The sequence below is a fragment of the Odocoileus virginianus genome, chromosome 5, assembly GCF_023699985.2.
Source record: "Odocoileus virginianus isolate 20LAN1187 ecotype Illinois chromosome 5, Ovbor_1.2, whole genome shotgun sequence".
In the NCBI taxonomy this organism is placed as follows: Eukaryota; Metazoa; Chordata; class Mammalia; order Artiodactyla; family Cervidae; genus Odocoileus; species Odocoileus virginianus.
The window spans coordinates 3655504-3673500 of record NC_069678.1 but is presented as its reverse complement, the minus strand read 5'-3'; the positions used below and the strand labels follow the sequence as shown (position 1 = coordinate 3673500).

Sequence of the window (17997 nt, the reverse complement as noted above, 5' to 3'; positions counted from 1 at the left end):
TTTCTTTGGTCCCCTCTAGTGTATGTTTCTTTGCTACGAGACTGGCCTTTCTATAGGTAAACATCAATCACCGTAACCAGGTCCCAGACCACATCAACATGCAGATTTCATGCTTTTTTGATGCAAAAGAAAGGGACTAGATCTTGAGAAATGGGCTATGAACTATCATTGTTGACCCTGGAAGTAAAGATTTAGTAAAACTCTTTTCCCATCTCTCTGTGCCAGACAGATAGTCTCTAATTGTAAGCAAGGTAATAGAAACTTTATTAGAATAAATGCAAAATGATTTAATTGCTGTGATCAGCAGCAGGGATTCAGTTAGTCAGTTATTAGATTCAGCATCTAATAACTTGTATGAAGAGGACATAATTCCCAGAGGGGGGAAATCCTTCTGAGGAAGGTCTTTCCTGACTACTCATTTTAAATTTCAGTCCTTAACGCTCCCTGTACTTCCTTTCGTATGTTGTTGCTGTTGTTTAGTCTCTAAGTTATGTTTAACTCTTTGCAACCCCATGGACCCACCAGGCTCCTCTGTCCATCAGATCTTCCAGGAAAGAATACTGGAGGGGGTTGCCATTTCCTTCTCCATGTACTTTCTTTCCTATGTTGCATTTCTATTTCTTACATTGTAGTTGTTACCATTAGAGTCCACATTTCACTTATTTTGTCTATTGTCTGTCTTCCTACTGGAACGTAAGCTACATAAAGGCAGAGAGAGATTTGTCCCTTGTTCATTGCTGTATCCCTGATGCCTAGCACATTAGGGACACTTATGATCTTTGAAAGAATGAAAATGCATGCTCAGTTGCTAAGTCATATTTGACTCTGTGATGGCTTGGACTGTAGCCCACCAGGATCCTCTGTCCATAGGATTTTCCTGGAAAGAATACTGGAGTGGGTTGCCAGCATATCTTCCTGACCCAGGGATTGAACTTGCATCTCTTGAGTCTCTTGCATTGGCAGGCAGGTTCTTTACCACTGAACCACCTGGGAAGACCGTAAACAAATGAATACAACTCTACTTCTATTGCAGTCAAGATCATCTGACACAATTTCCCTTCATTTCCCTTTCACCTCAGAATGTCTAGACCCTCGGTCATCTTTACTCTCTCCCTTGCCAAGATTAACCCTTCAGCTCTGTTCTTGATTATGCTTTCACCTTCTTTTGGATATTGCTGCCACTATGTTACTAATACTCTAAGCTCTCAACAAATTGAAGTCCCTGCTTACCCTCCTGAACAATTGGAGCTTCCCTATTGCTAGTTTTGTTCATTCTTCCTATTTTAAGTCTCTTTTCATCAAAAGTTTTTGTATTCTATAAGACCCAGCTCAAATATCAAATAGATATACCTGTAACACAGAGTAGCATATGATTCATACTATTGGAGTTACAATACAGGAATCAAGTGTGAAAATTTTATTCCTGCTACCAGCTTATGTAGCTTTTTAAGATAGAGTTCAATTTTCACTTTTATATTTGATAAAATATTTCATATAGTACATTGCATATAATAGGTTTTTGGTATCTGTATATTCTATATACAGGAGATATCAATTTGAAGGAATGTATGTGTAATCCAATGCTTATTCATTTGGTTTCTATAATAAGGTATCTCCTATTCCCCAAAAAGATGACCAGGTTTTTTCCTTAAGAAAAAGACTTGCTTTTTAAAAAATTTCTTATTGTTTGATACCCCAGAGATGGCCAATAATATTGAGATTTATCCAACTTAAAGTTACATGTACTATGTGTCAGGCACTTTGCTAGGTGCTTTCAAAAATGAATGAAGACACAAGTCTTTGTCCTAAGAAATTTAACTCTGTGATTTTTAAACTAGAATAAATGAAGCTACAGAGGGAAGATGTGAGGGGATTAGGAAACACCATTTTGACTTCTGTGTTCTCCTGGCTCAAATGTAATTTTTACACTATATGTGGTGACTCAAATTGAACTTTAAAGGATATTTGCTTCCACAGGTAAGAACAGGACATCATGCTCAGTCATAATCTCTATTTTGTGAGAGATATGTGCCAATCCCTTGGCGCCATCCTCCCCAACAGCCATGGCAAATAATTCCACTTTCAGGTCTGCCTGCAAACCAGCTGCCACCTGAAATGCACAATGGAGCTTTAGAATCAGACATACAGAAGTTCAAAATTTTAACGTGATTTTGAGCAAGTTATTCAAACCTTCTAACCTAGCTTCCTCATCTATCAGTTTGGCACAAACGAATGACTGCTGTTCTGGCATTTAGAAGAATTACTTCATGGATTAGTTAGGTACATTTCCATTGAGTAAGTGGGACCCAGGATAAATTGAAGGAGAAAGTCAGGTGCCATTTAGGAAAAAGCATCAGGAAACTAAATGCCAGGGTGCTGGGGGGCAAACTTTTATGATGTCTGTAATTGTGCTATTTCTTGAATATCAGTAGCAAGCTTCTATTTATTGTCACCTCTGTAAACAAAGATAAATTTAATCAAAGGTAAACATAAATTTAATCTTAAATTTAAGAGACTGGGTGAATCCCATAATTCCTGTGCCCATGCCCCATGGTTTATCATATTCCTACTGTAGGACTTGTAACATGGCAAAGCCAGTAGAGGGAGACAGATTTAGTTTAAATGCCAAACTGGTTAGATCTGAAAGATACATGGAAGAGGATGTATCAGCAAAAAAGAAACCTGATATACTATGAAGGAGAAACACAGCAAGGAATGGGCTTCTTGCCTTGTCCCCTGAAAAGGACACTAAGTCAGGAAAGAAAGGGTTGTTTATGTTTGAAAGCCACCTCCCTAGGAGGTGGGTTAAAAAGCCAATGTGAGAACAGTTATCTGGAAAAAATAAATCAGAAACTACCACATGGAAAGCAATTAGGTATGAATATAATTTTTTTTTTCTTCAATTGGGTTTTATAAATAATAGAATTGAAAAACGTTTCAGTTTTCTCAATGCTGTGTTTGTGGACGTCTACACGCTGGAGGGTATCCAGCAGCTTCTGAGAACCAGGCCCTCAGCGCTCCAAGCCCAACAATCAGAGCAGGGCTGGGGGATGACGCTGCACGAGGGGAGCTGGAGGGCTGCCACAACACAGGTCTACCCGGGGTTGGAGTGCATTCATGTAGTGCTGGCAGTGAACCAAGCTGAACAGGGCTGAGATTTAGATACAGACAAGTCTATAGGCTACATTTTTCTGCCAGAGCCAAAACTACCATCAGAAAGAAAAAAGGTATAGAGTGAGTTTGGGTTTTTAGTATGTATAAAGGTTGATCTTGCAGTCATTTAGGGTTTTGGCCTAATCCCTACTTAAAATGAAAAAGATTTGCTAACTTCCCAGAACAGTGGGAGAAAAGCTTGCTTTAACTGTGTTTTTGCTTTATGTTGTGAAGATTCTGAAATTCTGACATGGGACAGTGATGAAGTGTTTCAGAGAGGTACTCGTAAATTAGTGGATTGAAGCCCCAAAAGGATTTCGGTTTTGGAATTGCAGCCTGCATATTACTGCTTTATAGATCATAAGATATTGGAGCTGCAAGAGGGCTAAGAAATGATCAGTCTAAGCTCCTTCTTTTATAGATGAGGAAAGCAAGGTGCAGAGGATTAACCAACAACATCACAGAGCTGCTTGGTAGCACAGTTATAAGAAAGCAACTGACTTTGTGCTACAGCCAACCAATTCTTCTGTGTCAACACATAGCAACTGTGACTGCTTTAAGATCTCGGGATTCAGTCAGCACATTATGGGACTGGATGTACTTGCTTAGAGTTCCCATGAGCCTGTGCAGTCCCCATCGCCGATGAATGGTTCATTTATCTACCAGTCTTCCTTATACCATCTGTTACTCAGTCACACATCTCTTGAGTGCCTGCCATGTGCCTGCTTTGTATACTTATGTGTCTCACTCATTTTTAACATCTCCTGTACCCTGGCACTATCGCTGGCATATGGGAGGAGCTCAAAGCTTGTTAACACTCTTGTCAAAGCAAGAGAGTGTTAAAGCAAAAGATGATACACTGACCAAGAGATAAAAGTCAAGGTTGATGAGTGTGATTTTATTATATTTTGAGATAACCTCTTGTTTAATCATATTATACCTCTGAAATTATATTTTGAAGTCAGTGGCAATACACATTTTATACTAAATATAATGTATCAAATAAAATCAGAACAGTTTGACATTTTAAAATTCACATTTTCAGAGATTTTTGGAGAAATGAGACAGATGGTTAATTTAAATATTCTACTATTTCTTAATATGTCATTACTATTCTCTGACAAATACCAGGAGAGCAGACCAGATTTACATAAAATGTAAAGAATGAAGTATTTATTTTTTCCAATGACTTTTCACTTTGCAGAAGGATTTGTCACAGGGTATCTTTAGGTAGTCAGTTTACCAAATGCATGTTAAATCATATTTTAATTTTTTTAAAGGTATTCTCAGACAACTGTGTAGAACTGCAGTATCGGGGTAAGTGCAGTGAACTTCAGAAATGATTCCATAGCTGGAAGTTTAATTCTACTTATGCAGAGGAGTGCTTATGGTTGTTACAAGAAATAAGTAACAACGGCCAGAGAGTATACCAGTGCCAAGAACCTATTGCTTATGATACTAGAAAAAGTCGACTTATAAATGGCTTAGACCAAATTGGTAGAATGGCATAAAAGCTCACTTCACTGGAAACATATACATATCTGTATGCACACACATACGGACACACACAACATGTAGCACATGGACTTACGGGTCCAGGTTTGTAAGTCACTTTCAGTCCAGTGCTGGGTGGCGGCTGCTTCACCCTAAACCTACCAGGAAAAAAAGATGGGGATAAATTGATGCCATAATGAAAAACACGAGCACAAATGAACTGGGAAGTAATAAAATCAGGAAGGTGTTAATATTGGCTACACGGGAGCAGGGGGTCCAGACTAGTAGAAAAACAGTCTAATATCCAGTTGGAAGGAGAATCTGGGGCTTGTTTCACAACTGCCTTTCCAACAGTTTTCATCGGCGTCAAACTGACTCCAAACCGGGTTTCAACCCTTTGTTATCGGATGCTGACGAGCAGCTTGGGCCTGGGCAAAGGGTTGTGAATATTTGGCTGGCGTGCGCACTGCAGCGTAGCCGCCAGCATGAACACAAATGCTGACTGCCAGATCATTAAGCTGAAGAATAAAGGCTCTTTTGGAAAGCAGTGGAGCGTGGGAGCCAGTCTTGCTCTGTCGTGGTATGGGGTTTGCATGTTTGGCGAGAAGAGAAACAGAAAAGGCTCAGAAAACGTAGGAGAACTTGAAAAGCCCTGGACTCACACATGGTACTTGTTGATCTCTTCCCCTTCCTGTGGTTTGTGGGCTCTGCCTGAAGGTTAAAGACCTGGAGCAAATTAAAATGCCAAGGGCAGTCTATCTCCATGTTGACCCCAACTGGGTTCCCTCTACCATCCGCTTTGCTATCTGCCCTATAGTGGCTGAACTGAACAAGCTGAGGAGTGAAATGTAAAAAGCCAAAATTCTGTACTGGACACACAGGGTCTCCTTGGGTGAGTTTAATGAAGTTTGAGGTTGACTCTCTATTTCTTCCCACCCATTTTGTGGCAACAACCCCAAAAAGCAATGATGTCTGATCTGGTGGTGTGATGTCCTCATCAAGTTTTTTCCAAGGAAGTGAACATGATCCCTGAAGTTGAGGATGTGCCTCAACTAAAATGGGACAGTGATCTTCTCAATCAGATGCTCCTGTAGCTATGAGCTGTCTAACTTCCAATCCTGAGCCCAGAATCATAAATGCTCTCAAAGAACTTGTTAGTGACACAGAGAATAACTGCATTCTGAAATATACGTTATCCCATTTTTATAGGGGTAAAGTTCCCCACAATCCTGATGCTTACTACAAAATAGTACAGAGGAAAATTTGTAATTGGGAATTGTCTTGGAATAGATGTATGATACATGGACCCAATGGGAAGGACTGATTTCCCACAAGAAGCAGTGACCACAGCTGTGTTGATAAAGCAAGGTGCTCCAGTGAACTGGCACTCAGGGGATCAGAGATCTACCCTTGCTGAAGCCTATAAGACCTTTTAAGACAAGTTACTCAGTTCCTTTATATCATAACAGTCTCCAAGATCTATACACACTCTAAGATTCTATTGGTTTTGACCTGGAAATGAAGGACTGAAGTGACTTTCTTGTCACTTCATGCCAGATAGGGTATATTTTCTATTGGGAATACAGACTGTGAGTTATTATTTGCTATTAATTCCGAGTCACATCATTAGAGTCAAAGTGACCTTGATGATTAAGGGTTAATTTTTTCCTTTTTGCCTCAATCATGCAGAATTAACATAATTAAAATCATGTTTAGATCACAGTGTCAACAAATATTAGTTGGTGTTATAGTTGGTGGTAGATTTGAGAAATGGACTTTCAAGTTTTCCACATTAGTTATTGTTTTGTGTATCATTTATTGTAACACTTATACAACTTCTCTTTGATTTCTTTCTGGGACGTACCAGGTCTTGAGGTGCTCCTACTAAAGTAAGAATAATCATTAATAGTAAGGCAAAGAAATGGTTCTTTCCTGATGGCTCAGCAGTAAGGAATCAGCCTGCAACGCAGGATATGTGGGTTCAACCCTCAAATTGGGAAGATCCCCTGGAGGTTATCAAACTGGCAAACCACTTCGGTATTCTTGCCTGGAGAGTCCCATGGGCAGAAGAGCCTGGTGGGCCATAGTCCAAAGGGTCACAAAGAGTTGGACATGACTGAGCAGCATATAAAGAAATACCTACTATAGAATTGAGGCTTGGGAAATACTTATTTGTTAAAGAATGAGTGAATAGATGAATTTGTAAATGACTGAATGAATGATGCTAAGATTCAAGAGTTCAGGTGTAATTACAGTTCAGTCCAATAAACATTCACTGATGTAGGCTACCAAAGAAAAGTCACAGAGCAAGGGAAGGTGATCTGAGCATACACCTGGAGACTTGGCCTCACCTGCAGAAGTCTACTCCAACATTCTTGAGCTTTACGGTGGTGGCATAGGTGTGTCCTTCTTCGAGCACTCCAAATTTCACTGCGGGTGGGAGAAGATGGAATCCAAAGGGAGATGCATTTATATTATTAATGGCAGCAGATGCCACCGAGGATGTTCTCACTCTTCCTCCAACAGAATCTTGCCCCTTCATTGAAAAAGAAAAAAAGCAATAAAACATAATAAAATGGTTCTATTTTCCATTCCCAAGATAATAAAGACATAAGTGACTCATGTTTGATCCCTGGGTTGGGAAGATCCCTTGGAGGAGGTAATGGCCACCCACTCCAGTACTCTCACCTGGAAAATCTCATGGTCAGGGGGGCCTGGTGGGCTATGGCCTATAGGGTCGCAAAGAGTTGGACATGACTGAAGCAATTTAGCATGCAAGATAATAAAAAGGCTCTGGCTCTACACACATACCCCGCCCCCAGGCCACATAGCAAACCATGCAGCAAGCCTCCCCTGCCCTACAACCAGCCTTTAGTCACCACACAAGGCACAGCCTTGCAGACAACTGAGTCAGGGCCCGTTTTGCCTCCCGCATGCCCACAGCAGTAGGCCCTACCACAACAGAAAGCCTCATGCAACCCACATGAGGACACCCCTCAACTACACAGTTCTGGTGACCAGAGGGAAAAAGGATGCTGGGCCCATGGGACATCTACATGAACTGCTTCTGCAAGGTCAGATAGTGTAACCAACCTACTTAACACAGGGAAATAAACAGAGAGAACTGGGCAAAATGAGGAGACACAGGAATATGTTCCAAACAAAGGAACAACACATAACCTTAGAAAAAGAACTAAACAAAGTAGAGGTAAGCAATCCAGCCAATAGAGTGTTCAAGATAAAGATCATAACAATGCTCACTAAACTCAGGAGACAAATGAATAAATATATTGGAAATTTCAACAAAGAGTTATAAAAAATAATAACTGGGGGTGAAGAATACAGTAACTGAAATAAAAATTGCACTAGAAAGAAAACAGTAGTTTGGATGATACAGAGTGGATCAGCAACCTGGAACACAGTAGTAAAAATCACCTAAGCTGAACAGAAAAAAGAAAAAAGCAAAATAAATAAATAAAGATAGTTTAAGAGACCTCTGGGACAATATCAAGCATACTAACGTTTGCACACAGGGGACCTAGGTGGAGAAGAGAAAAGGGGGTGGAGAACTTACTTGAAGAAATAATAACTGAAAATGTCACTAACCTGGGAGGAGAAACCAGATATTCAGGTCCAGGAAGCACAGAGTGTCCCCAACAGGACTAACTGTAAAAGGCCCATTCCATGACAAATTAATTAAAATGCCAGAAATTAAAGATAAAGAGGGAATCTTAAAGAAGGAATAGAACAGCAACTCATTATGTACAAGAGAACTACCACAGGACCATCAGCTGATTTTTCAACAGAAACGGTACAGACCAGAAAGGAGGGACATAATACATTCAAAGTGATGAAAGGGAAAAATCTACAACCAAGAATACTCTACTTGGTAGGGCTATCACTCATGTCTGAAAGAGAGAGAAAGAGTTTTGCAGACAAAGCTAAGAGAGTTCAGTGCCACTAAACTGGCTTTACACAAATGTTAAAGGGACTTCTCTAAGAGAAAAGGCCACAACTATAATTACAAAAATTATGCAAGGAAAAATCTCACTGATAAAGACAGATACATAGTAAAGGTAGTAGATCAACCATTTGTAAAGCCAGCAGGCTAGAAGGTTAAAGGATAAAAGCAGTAAAATTATATATATTCACAATGAGGAGTTAAGGGGTACAGAAAACAAAAAGATGTAACACAGCTGACATCAAAACATAAAATGCGTGTGTGTAAGGGGAGAGATGAAGAGTTGTTAGAATGCATTCATACCCAGAGATTATTAACTTAAAATAATCATGTGTATATATGTGTATATATATATGTGTGTGTGTGTGTGTGTGTATATATATCTATCTATATATATATGTATAGCTACATGTTATAATATATGAACCTCATAGTAACCACAAACCTATAAAATATACTCACACAAAAAAGAGAAAGGAATCCAAACATAACACTAAAAACAATAATCAAAGGGGAGAGTCTAAGAGAAGAATGAACAAAAAAAGAACTATAAACACATGAAAAAAATGAACAAAACGTTTATAAGTACATACCTATCAATTATTACTTCAATGTAAATGTACTAAATGTTCCAATCAAATGACAGAAGGTGGTTTAATAGATAGAAATCATGACCCATATAAATGCTGCCAACAAGAGATTCACTTCAGATTTAAAGACACAGACTGAAAGGGAAGGGATGGAAAAAAGTATTCCATGCAAATGGAAACAAAAAGAACGCCAGAGTAGCAATACTTACATCAGGAAAAGTAGCTATTAAAACAAAGACTGTAACGAGACATATAAGGACATTATATAATGATGAAGCTTGTAAATAAACACATGCTTTTATGGTTAGTCTATGACAAAGGTAAGAATTACAACAGGAAAAGATAGCCTTTTTAACAAATGGTGTTGGGAAAACTGGACAGCTCCATGCAAGATAATCAAAGTGGACTACTTTCTCACATCATATCCAAAAATAATACATAAAATGTATTAAATACTTAAATACAAGACCTGAAACTATAATACTCCTAGAATAAAACATAAACAATATGCTCTTTGGCATCAATCTTGGTAACTTTTTTTTTGTTATCTGCTTCTTCATGTAAGAGAAACAAAAATAAATAAATGAGACTACAACAAACTAAACTTTTTGCATAGTGAAGGAAACTATCAACAAATTACACATTGCAGTACTGAATGGTAAAGGATATTTGTGAACAATATATCAGATAAAAGGGTTAATATCCAAAATATTCTTGCCTGGAGAATCCCAGGGACAGAGGAGCCTGGTGGGCTGTCATCTATGGCATCGCACAGAGTCGGACATGACTGAAGCTACTTAGCAGCAGCAGCATCCAAAATATACAAAACATTCAAACAACTCATATCAAAAAGTTAAGCAACCCAATTAAAAATTGGACAGAGGACCTGAAAAAACTTTTTTTTCCCCAAAGAAGACATACATATAGGATAGCTAACAGATACATGAAAAGATGCTCAGCATGACTAATCATTAGGTAAATGCCAATCAAAACCACAAGATACAACCTCATGCCTATCAGAATGGTCATCATCAAAAAGATAGCAAATAGCAAGTGTTGGTAAGGATGTGGAGAAAAGGGAATCCTCATATACTGTTGATGAAATTGTAAATTGGGGCAGCCACTATGATAAACAGCATAAAGGAAATTTAACAGAAACTACCGTATGATCCAGCAATTTTACTTCTGGATATTTACCCGAAGAAAATAAAATTATTAATTTGAAAAATTATATCCACACCAATATTCATTGTAGCATTATTTATAATAGCCAAGATATGAAAGTAACATATATTTAAATGTTCATTAATAGACAAATAGAAAAAAAATGTGATATATATACACTATATATGAATATTATATATATATCTTACATATATATATATACACACACAGAATATTCCTCAGCCATAAAAAAAGAAGTCTTGCCATTTTCAACAGCATGGATGGATCTAGAGGGAATTATACTAAGTAAAATAATTCAAAGAAAAGGCAATATTGTATGTCACATATGTAGAGTCAAAAAACAAAACAATCAAATGAAATAAAAATGAAAATAGACTCAGATACAGAAAACAAATGGGTGGTTGACCAAAAGGAAGGGGTTGTCAGGATGGAATAGGTAAAGCGGATTAAGAGGTACAAACATCCAGTTTATAAAATACATAAGGCACAGGAATGTAATATAAGGAATACGGTCAATAATACTGTAATAACTCTGTATGGGACAGATGGTTACTAGACTCATGGTGATCATTTCATAATGTATGCAAGTATCAAATCTCTATGTAGTACAAATGAAACTAACATAATATCGTATGTCAATTATATTTCAGGTAAATAAAGGCTCTGTCACTGGAGGAAAATAACTGCTTGGCTAGGGGAGGAAATGAACATTTATGGTCTATGTAATCCTTATCACAGCACAGTAAGGAAGTATTTTAGGCTTTAAGGATAGGGAAGTTCAAGTTCAGAGAACTGGAAGACAGATAACTTGCTGAAGTGGTAAGTGGCAGACTAAAGTTTCAGACTCAAGTTTACCTGGTTCCAAAGTTGGTGCCCTTCCCTCTGTGCCTGTGATTATCATACTTTAACTTCCGTCAGAACCGCCAGGAGGACTGGTTAAGACACCAATTGCTGACTCCACTCCCAGAGTTTCTCCATTAGTAAGTCTGGGATGGGGTGGGGTAGAGCAGCAGTCCCCAGACTTTCTGGCACCACAGAATAGTGTCATGGAAGACAATTTTTCCACAGATGGGGCAGGGGTAGATAGGGATGGTTTCTGGATGATTCAAGTGCATTACATTTATTGTGCACTTTACTCTTATTATTATTACATCAGCTCCACCTCAGATCATCAGGCATTACATCCTGGAGGTTGGGGATGTCTGGAGTAGAGAATAGGTAGGTGCAGAGGGGAAGGGCCTACAAAAATAAGGGAAATCTGCTCTGCAGAGGAGCACCGTCTACTGAGAACAAATTGCTGACTCCACCTCCCAAGTTTATCCACTAGTACATCTGGGATGGAGCCCATGAATTTGCACTTATAACAAGTTCTCAGGTGTTGCCGATGCTGACAGTCAAATTGAGAACCATTGCCCTATGTGGTTATTTCCCAAGTCAGCAGAACTGACTTCACCTGGGGGCCTGTTAAAACTGCAGAATCTCAGGCTTCACAGCAGACCCAGTGAGGCAGAATCTGTATTTTAACAAGGTTCCTAAATAACTCACATATGCATTAAAGTTTGAGAAGCACTCCTACCACATGTCAATTATACACATTGCAGTACATTCTCCACAGTGTGCCATGAAATTTCTAAAGGATGACTATCAAAACTTGGTTGGTGGGCTCTAGGAAAGTTTTCTGACACAGCTGAGATGGATCTTAGAGGCTCTGAGGAAGGAGTTTGGTACTTTGAAAGAACCAATAGAAGGCCACAATGCAGGAGGTATAATGAGTCTGGAAAAGCATGAGGGGAAAGAAGCAAGTGGAGGCATGCTTTGCAGTCACACTAAGTCATCTGGATTTTATCCTGAGTCATGAGAAAGGTGCCGAATGATCCCCTTAGCCAGCAGTGGGCTGGTAAACTGGCTCTTGGAAAAGAAACTTCTTCAGTAGCATCTGCCAGTTTCTATGGCATAAGAACTCCAGGCACAGCTGACTGCAAACTGCCTGTGATTTAGTCGCTAAGTCATGTCCAACCTTTCTGCGACCCCAGGGACTGCAGCCATCCAGCCTCCTCTGTCCCTAGGACTTCCCAGGCAACAATACTGGAGTGGGTTGCCATTTCCTTCTCCAGGGGATCTTCCTGACCCAGGGACTGAACCTGAGTCTCTAGCACTGCAGGTGAGTTCTTTACCACTGAGCCACCATGGGAGCTTGCCGACTGCAAGCTAGTGATGGCTTAACAGCTGACTCATAACAATTCCTCTCGTGAGCCTATGAGTTGGCTCTAGCAAAGCACTGCCTTGGTTTACCCCTGTGTGACCTGAAGCCCTTCATGTTGAGATGGTTCATATATCAAATAGCAGTTACATGGTGGCTGGAAATCAGTAACTTCAATCAACCCGGAATACATAAAACTCTAACTGGCTCTGGCAGATTTATTCCCAAGCCCGTTTTACCTTTGCGAGAGGCTGAGACTTGGGCTTGGAACTCAGCAAGTAGTGAGGTAGCCTCACTTTCTCTTTTCTTGCTTGTCCTGCCACATCCTGCAGCAATGACTGGGTTGGAATTTTCAGAGGCACACACGATTCTGGTTCTGTTAGAGAGAAGACTGAAATTACACCACGTGAACATTGTTTCCAAAGACATTCAAGGTCATACCAGGGCGCACAAGAACACAGAACCAACTTGGGACATTTTCTTTTCTTCTTAAAAAGCTTGTATACTCTCCACAGCACCATGGACTGTAGCCTGCCAGGCTACTCTGTCCATGGAATTCTCCAGGCAAGAATGCTGGAGTGGGTAGCCATTCCCTTCTGCAGGGGATCTTTCCAACCCAGGCATCGAACCTAATACCACCTCCCATAATAGATGAATTACTATTCACTGAACCTACCTAGGGCTTCCCTAGGGATGGGGATAGAAGAGGGGGTATTTGAGGGGCTTGAAGCAGCAGCTGGTCATCAACTGATACAGAGGAATTTTAGTATTTGAACACCTGGGATGGTCCAACTAGTGGTATCATCTGAAATTATGGCCAGACTTCACACAACTGAAGAACCAATAATGGTTCCCTCCCTGATTCTATGCTGAAGTCAACCGTAGTATTTATGCACAATGATGTTTAATTTTTTTTACTTCCTCTCAGAGCATGGCTTCATTTACTTCATCTCTGAGCATGGCTTCCCTGTAGCTGGGGCACATTTCTTTGTCCACTGACTCTAAGTTCGGTCTTAGGACTTGCTCTGACCCACAAATGTATGTCTAAGTGACTGAGCCAGTTCTGAGCGTAAGCTGAGATGGGCCTTATGGCATCCAGTCACATCAATTCATGGCAAATAGATGGGGAAACAATGGAAACAGTGACAGTCCTAAGCACTTGTCTCATGCATGAAACCTGGACTGGAGATCTGTTTCACAATTGATAATATACATGTTTCAATGCTATTCTCTCTGATCATCCCACCCTCGCCGTCTCCCATAGAGTCCAAAAGCCTGTTCTATGCATCTGTGTCTCTTTTTTGGTCTTGCACATAAGGTTATTGTTACCATCTTTCTAAATTCCATATATATACTGTATTGGTGCTTTTCCTTCTGGCTTACTTCACTCTGTATAATGGGCTCCAGTTTCCTCCACCTCATTGCTGCTGCTGCTAAGTCACTTCAGTCGTGTCCGACTCTGTGCGACCACACAGACGGCAGCCCACCAGGCTCCCCCGTCCCTGGGATTCTCCAGGCAAGAACACTGGAGCGGGTTGCCATTTCCTTCTCCAATGCATGAAAGTGAAAAGTGAACGTGAAGTTGCTCAGTCGTGTCCGACTCTTAGCGACCCCATGGACTGCAGGCCACCAGGCTTCTCCGTCCATGGGATTTTCCAGGCAAGAGTACTGGAGTGGAGTGTTATTGCCTTCTCTCTCATCCACCTCATTAGAACTGATCAAATGAATTCTTTTTAATGGCTGAGTAATATTCCATGGTGTATATGTACCACAGCTTCCTCATCCATTCGTCTGCTGATGGGCATCTAGGTTGCTTCCATGTCCTGGCTGTGCTGCAATGAACACTGGGGTACACGTGTCTCTTTCAGATCTGGTTTCCTCGGTGTGTATGCCCAGGAGTGGGATGGCTGCGTCATATGGCAGTTCTATTTCCAGATTTCTAAGGAATCTCCACACTGTTCTCCACAGTGGCTGTACTAGTTTGCATTCCCACCAACAGTTTAAGAGGGTTCCCTTTTCTCCACACCCTCTCCAGCATTTATTGCTTGTAGACTTTTGGATAGCAGTCATTCTGACTGGCATGAAATGGTACCTCATTGTGGTTTTGATTTGCATTTCTCTAATAATGAGTGATGTTGAACATCTTTTCATGTGTTTTTTAGCCATCTGTATGTCTTCTTTGGAGAAATGTCTGTTTAGTTCTTTGACCCACTTTTTGATTGGGTCAGCTTATTTTTCTGGAATTGAGCTGCAGGAGTTGCTTGTGTATATATATATATTTGTCTTTTTTTTCCATTTATTTTTATTAGTTGGAGGCTAATTACTTTACAATATTGTAGTGATTTTTGCCATACATTGACATGAATCAGCCATGGATTTACATGTATTCCCCATCCCGATCCCCCCTTCCACCTCCCTCTCCACCTGATCCCTCTGGGTCTTCCCAGTGCACCAGGCCTGAGCACTTGTCTCATGCATCTAACCTGGGCTGGTGATCTGTTTCACCCTTGATAATATACATGTTTTGATGCTGTTCTCTTGAAACATCCCACCCTCGCCTTCTCCAACAGAGTCCCAAAGTCTGTTCTGTACATCTGTGTCTCTTTTTCTGTTTTGCATATAGGGTTATCATTACCATCTTTCTAAATTCCATATATATGCGTTAGTATACTGAATTGGTCTTTATCTTTCTGGCTTACTTCGCTCTGTATAATGGGCTCCAGTTTCATCCATCTCATTAGACTGATTCAAATGAATTCTTTTTAATGGCTGAGTAATATTCCATGGTGTATATGTACCACAGCTTCCTTATCCATTTGTCTGCTGATGGGCATCTAGGTTGCTTCCATGTTCTGGCAATTATAAACAGTGCTGCAATGAACATTGGGGTGCACATGTCTCTTTCAGATCTGGTTTCCTCAGCGTGTATGCCCAGAAGTGGGATTGCTGGGTCATATGGCAGTTCTATTTCCAGTTTGTTAAGAAATCTCCATACTGTTCTCCATAGTGGCTGTACTAGTTTGCATTCCCACCAAGAGTGTAAGAGGGTTCCCTTTTCTCCATACCCTCTCCAGCATTTATTGCTTGTAGACTTTTGGATAGCAGCCATTCTGACTGGTGTGTAGTGGTACCTCATTGAGGTTTTTATTTGCATTTCTCTGATAATGAGTGATGTTGAACATCTTTTCGTGTTTGTTAGCCATCTGTATGTCTTCTTTGGAGAAATGTCTGTTTAGTTCTTTGGCCCAATTTTTGATTGGATCGCTTATTTTTCTGGAATTGAGCTGCAGGAGCTGCTTGTGTATTTTTGAGATGAATTCTTTGTCTGTTGCTTCATTTGCTATTATTTTCTCCCATTCTGAAGGCTGTTTTTTCACCTTGCTTATAGTTTCCTTTGTTGTGAAAACGCTTTTAAGTTTAATTAGGTCCCATTTGTTTATTTTTGCTTTTATTTTCAATATTCTGTGAGGTGGGTCATGGAGGATCTTGCTGTGATTTATGTCAGAGAGTGTTTTGCCTATGTTCTCCTCTAGGAGTTTTATAGTTTCTGGTCTTACATTTAGATCTTTAATCGATTTTGAGTTTATTTTTGTGTATGGTGTTAGAAAGTGTTCTAGTTTCATTCTTTTACAAGTGCTTGACCAGTTTTCCCAGCACCACTTGTTAAATAGGTTGTCTTTTCTCCATTGTATATTCTTGCCTCCTTTGTTGAAGATAAGGTGTCCATAGGTATGTTGATTTATCTCTGGGCTTTCTATTCTGTTCCATTGATCTATATTTCTGTCTTTGTGCCAGTACCATACTGTCTTGATGACTGTGGCTTTGTAGTAGAACCTGAAGTTAGGCAGGTTGATTCCTCCAGTTCCATTCTTCTTTCTCAAGATTGCTTTGGCTGTTCAAGGTTTTTTGTATTTCTATACAAATTGTGAAATTATTTGTTCTAGTTCTGTGAAAAATACCGTTGGTAGCTTGATAGGGATTGCATTGAATCTATAGATTGCTTTGGGTAGTATAGCCATTTTCACAATATTGAGTCTTCCACTCCATGAACATGGTATATTTCTCCATCTAGTTGTGTCCTCTTTGATTTCTTTCATCAGTGTTTTATAGTTTTCTATATGTAGGTCTTTTGTTTCCTTAGGTAGATATATTCCTAAGTATTTTATTCTTTTCATTGCAATGGTGAATGGTATTGTTTCCTTAATTTCTCTTCCTGTTTTCTCACTGTTAGTGTATAGGAACGGAAAGGATTTCTGTGTGTTAATTTTATATCCTGCAACTTTACTACATTCATTGATTAGCTCTAGTAGTTTTCTGGTAGAGTTTTAAGGGTTTTCTATGTAGAGGATCATGTCATCTGCAAACAGTGAGAGTTTTACTTCTTTTCCTATCTGGATTCCTTTTATTTCTTTTTCTGCTCTGATTGCTGTGGCCAAAACTTTCAAAACTATGTTGAATAGTAGTGGTGAGAGTGGGCACCTTTGCCTTGTTCCTGACTTTAGGGGAAATGCTTTGAATTTTTCACCATTGAGGATAATGTTTGCTGTGGGTTTGTCATATATAGCTTTTATTATGTTGAGGTATGTTCCTTCTATTCCTGCTTTCTGGAGAGTTTTTTTTTATCATAAATGGATGTTGAATTTTGTCAAAGGCTTTTTCTGCATCTGTTGAAATAATCATATGGCTTTTATCTTTCAATTTGTTAATGTGGTGTATTACATTGATTGATTTGTGGATATTAAAGAATACTTGCATTCATGGGATAAAGCCACTTGGTCATGATGTATGATCTTTTTAATATGTTATTGGATTCTGTTTGCTAGAATTTTGTTAAGGATTTTTGCATCTATGTTCATCAGTTATATTGGCCTGTAGTTTTCTTTTTTTGTGGCATCTTTGTCTGGTTTTGGTATTAGGGTGATGGTGTACCCATGAAATTAAAAGACACTTGTTCCTTGGAAGATAAGCTATGACCAGCCTAGACAGCATATTAAAAAGCAGAGACATTACTTTGTCAACAAAGGTTGTCTAGTCAAAGCTATGATTTTTCCAGTAGTCATGTATGGATATGAGAGTTGGACTATAAAGAAAGCTAAGCACCAAAGAATTGATGCTTTTAAAATGTGGTGCTGCCTCTTATACTGTTGGTGGGAATGCAAACTAGTACAGCCACTATGGAGAACAGTGCGGAGATTTCTTAAAAAACTGGAAATAGAACTGCCATATGACCCAGCAATCCCACTTCTGGGCATACACACCGAGGAAACCAGATCTGAAAGAGACATGTGCACCCCAATGTTCACTGCAGCACTGTTTATAAAAGCCAGGACATGGAAGCAACCTAGATGCCCGTCAGCAGACAAATGGATAAGGAAGCTGTGGTACATATACACCATGGAATATTACTCAGCCAT

General features: G+C 39.6%; 1 protein-coding gene across 3 annotated transcripts in view; it reads right to left on the bottom strand.

Annotated features, from left to right (window-relative positions):
- SPAG17 (sperm associated antigen 17) overlaps positions 1–17997 on the bottom strand; it is a 250171-nt gene that overhangs the window by 13204 nt on the left and 218970 nt on the right. For all 3 annotated transcript variants that reach the window (XM_070467229.1, XM_070467228.1, XM_070467230.1), the window contains exons 44-47: positions 12823–12959; positions 6999–7183; positions 4745–4805; positions 1966–2110 (exon numbers count right to left, since the gene is read on the bottom strand). In XM_070467229.1, the coding sequence (XP_070323330.1) occupies positions 1966–2110; positions 4745–4805; positions 6999–7183; positions 12823–12959 (528 nt within the window). The remainder of the gene's footprint in view (positions 1–1965; positions 2111–4744; positions 4806–6998; positions 7184–12822; positions 12960–17997) is intronic.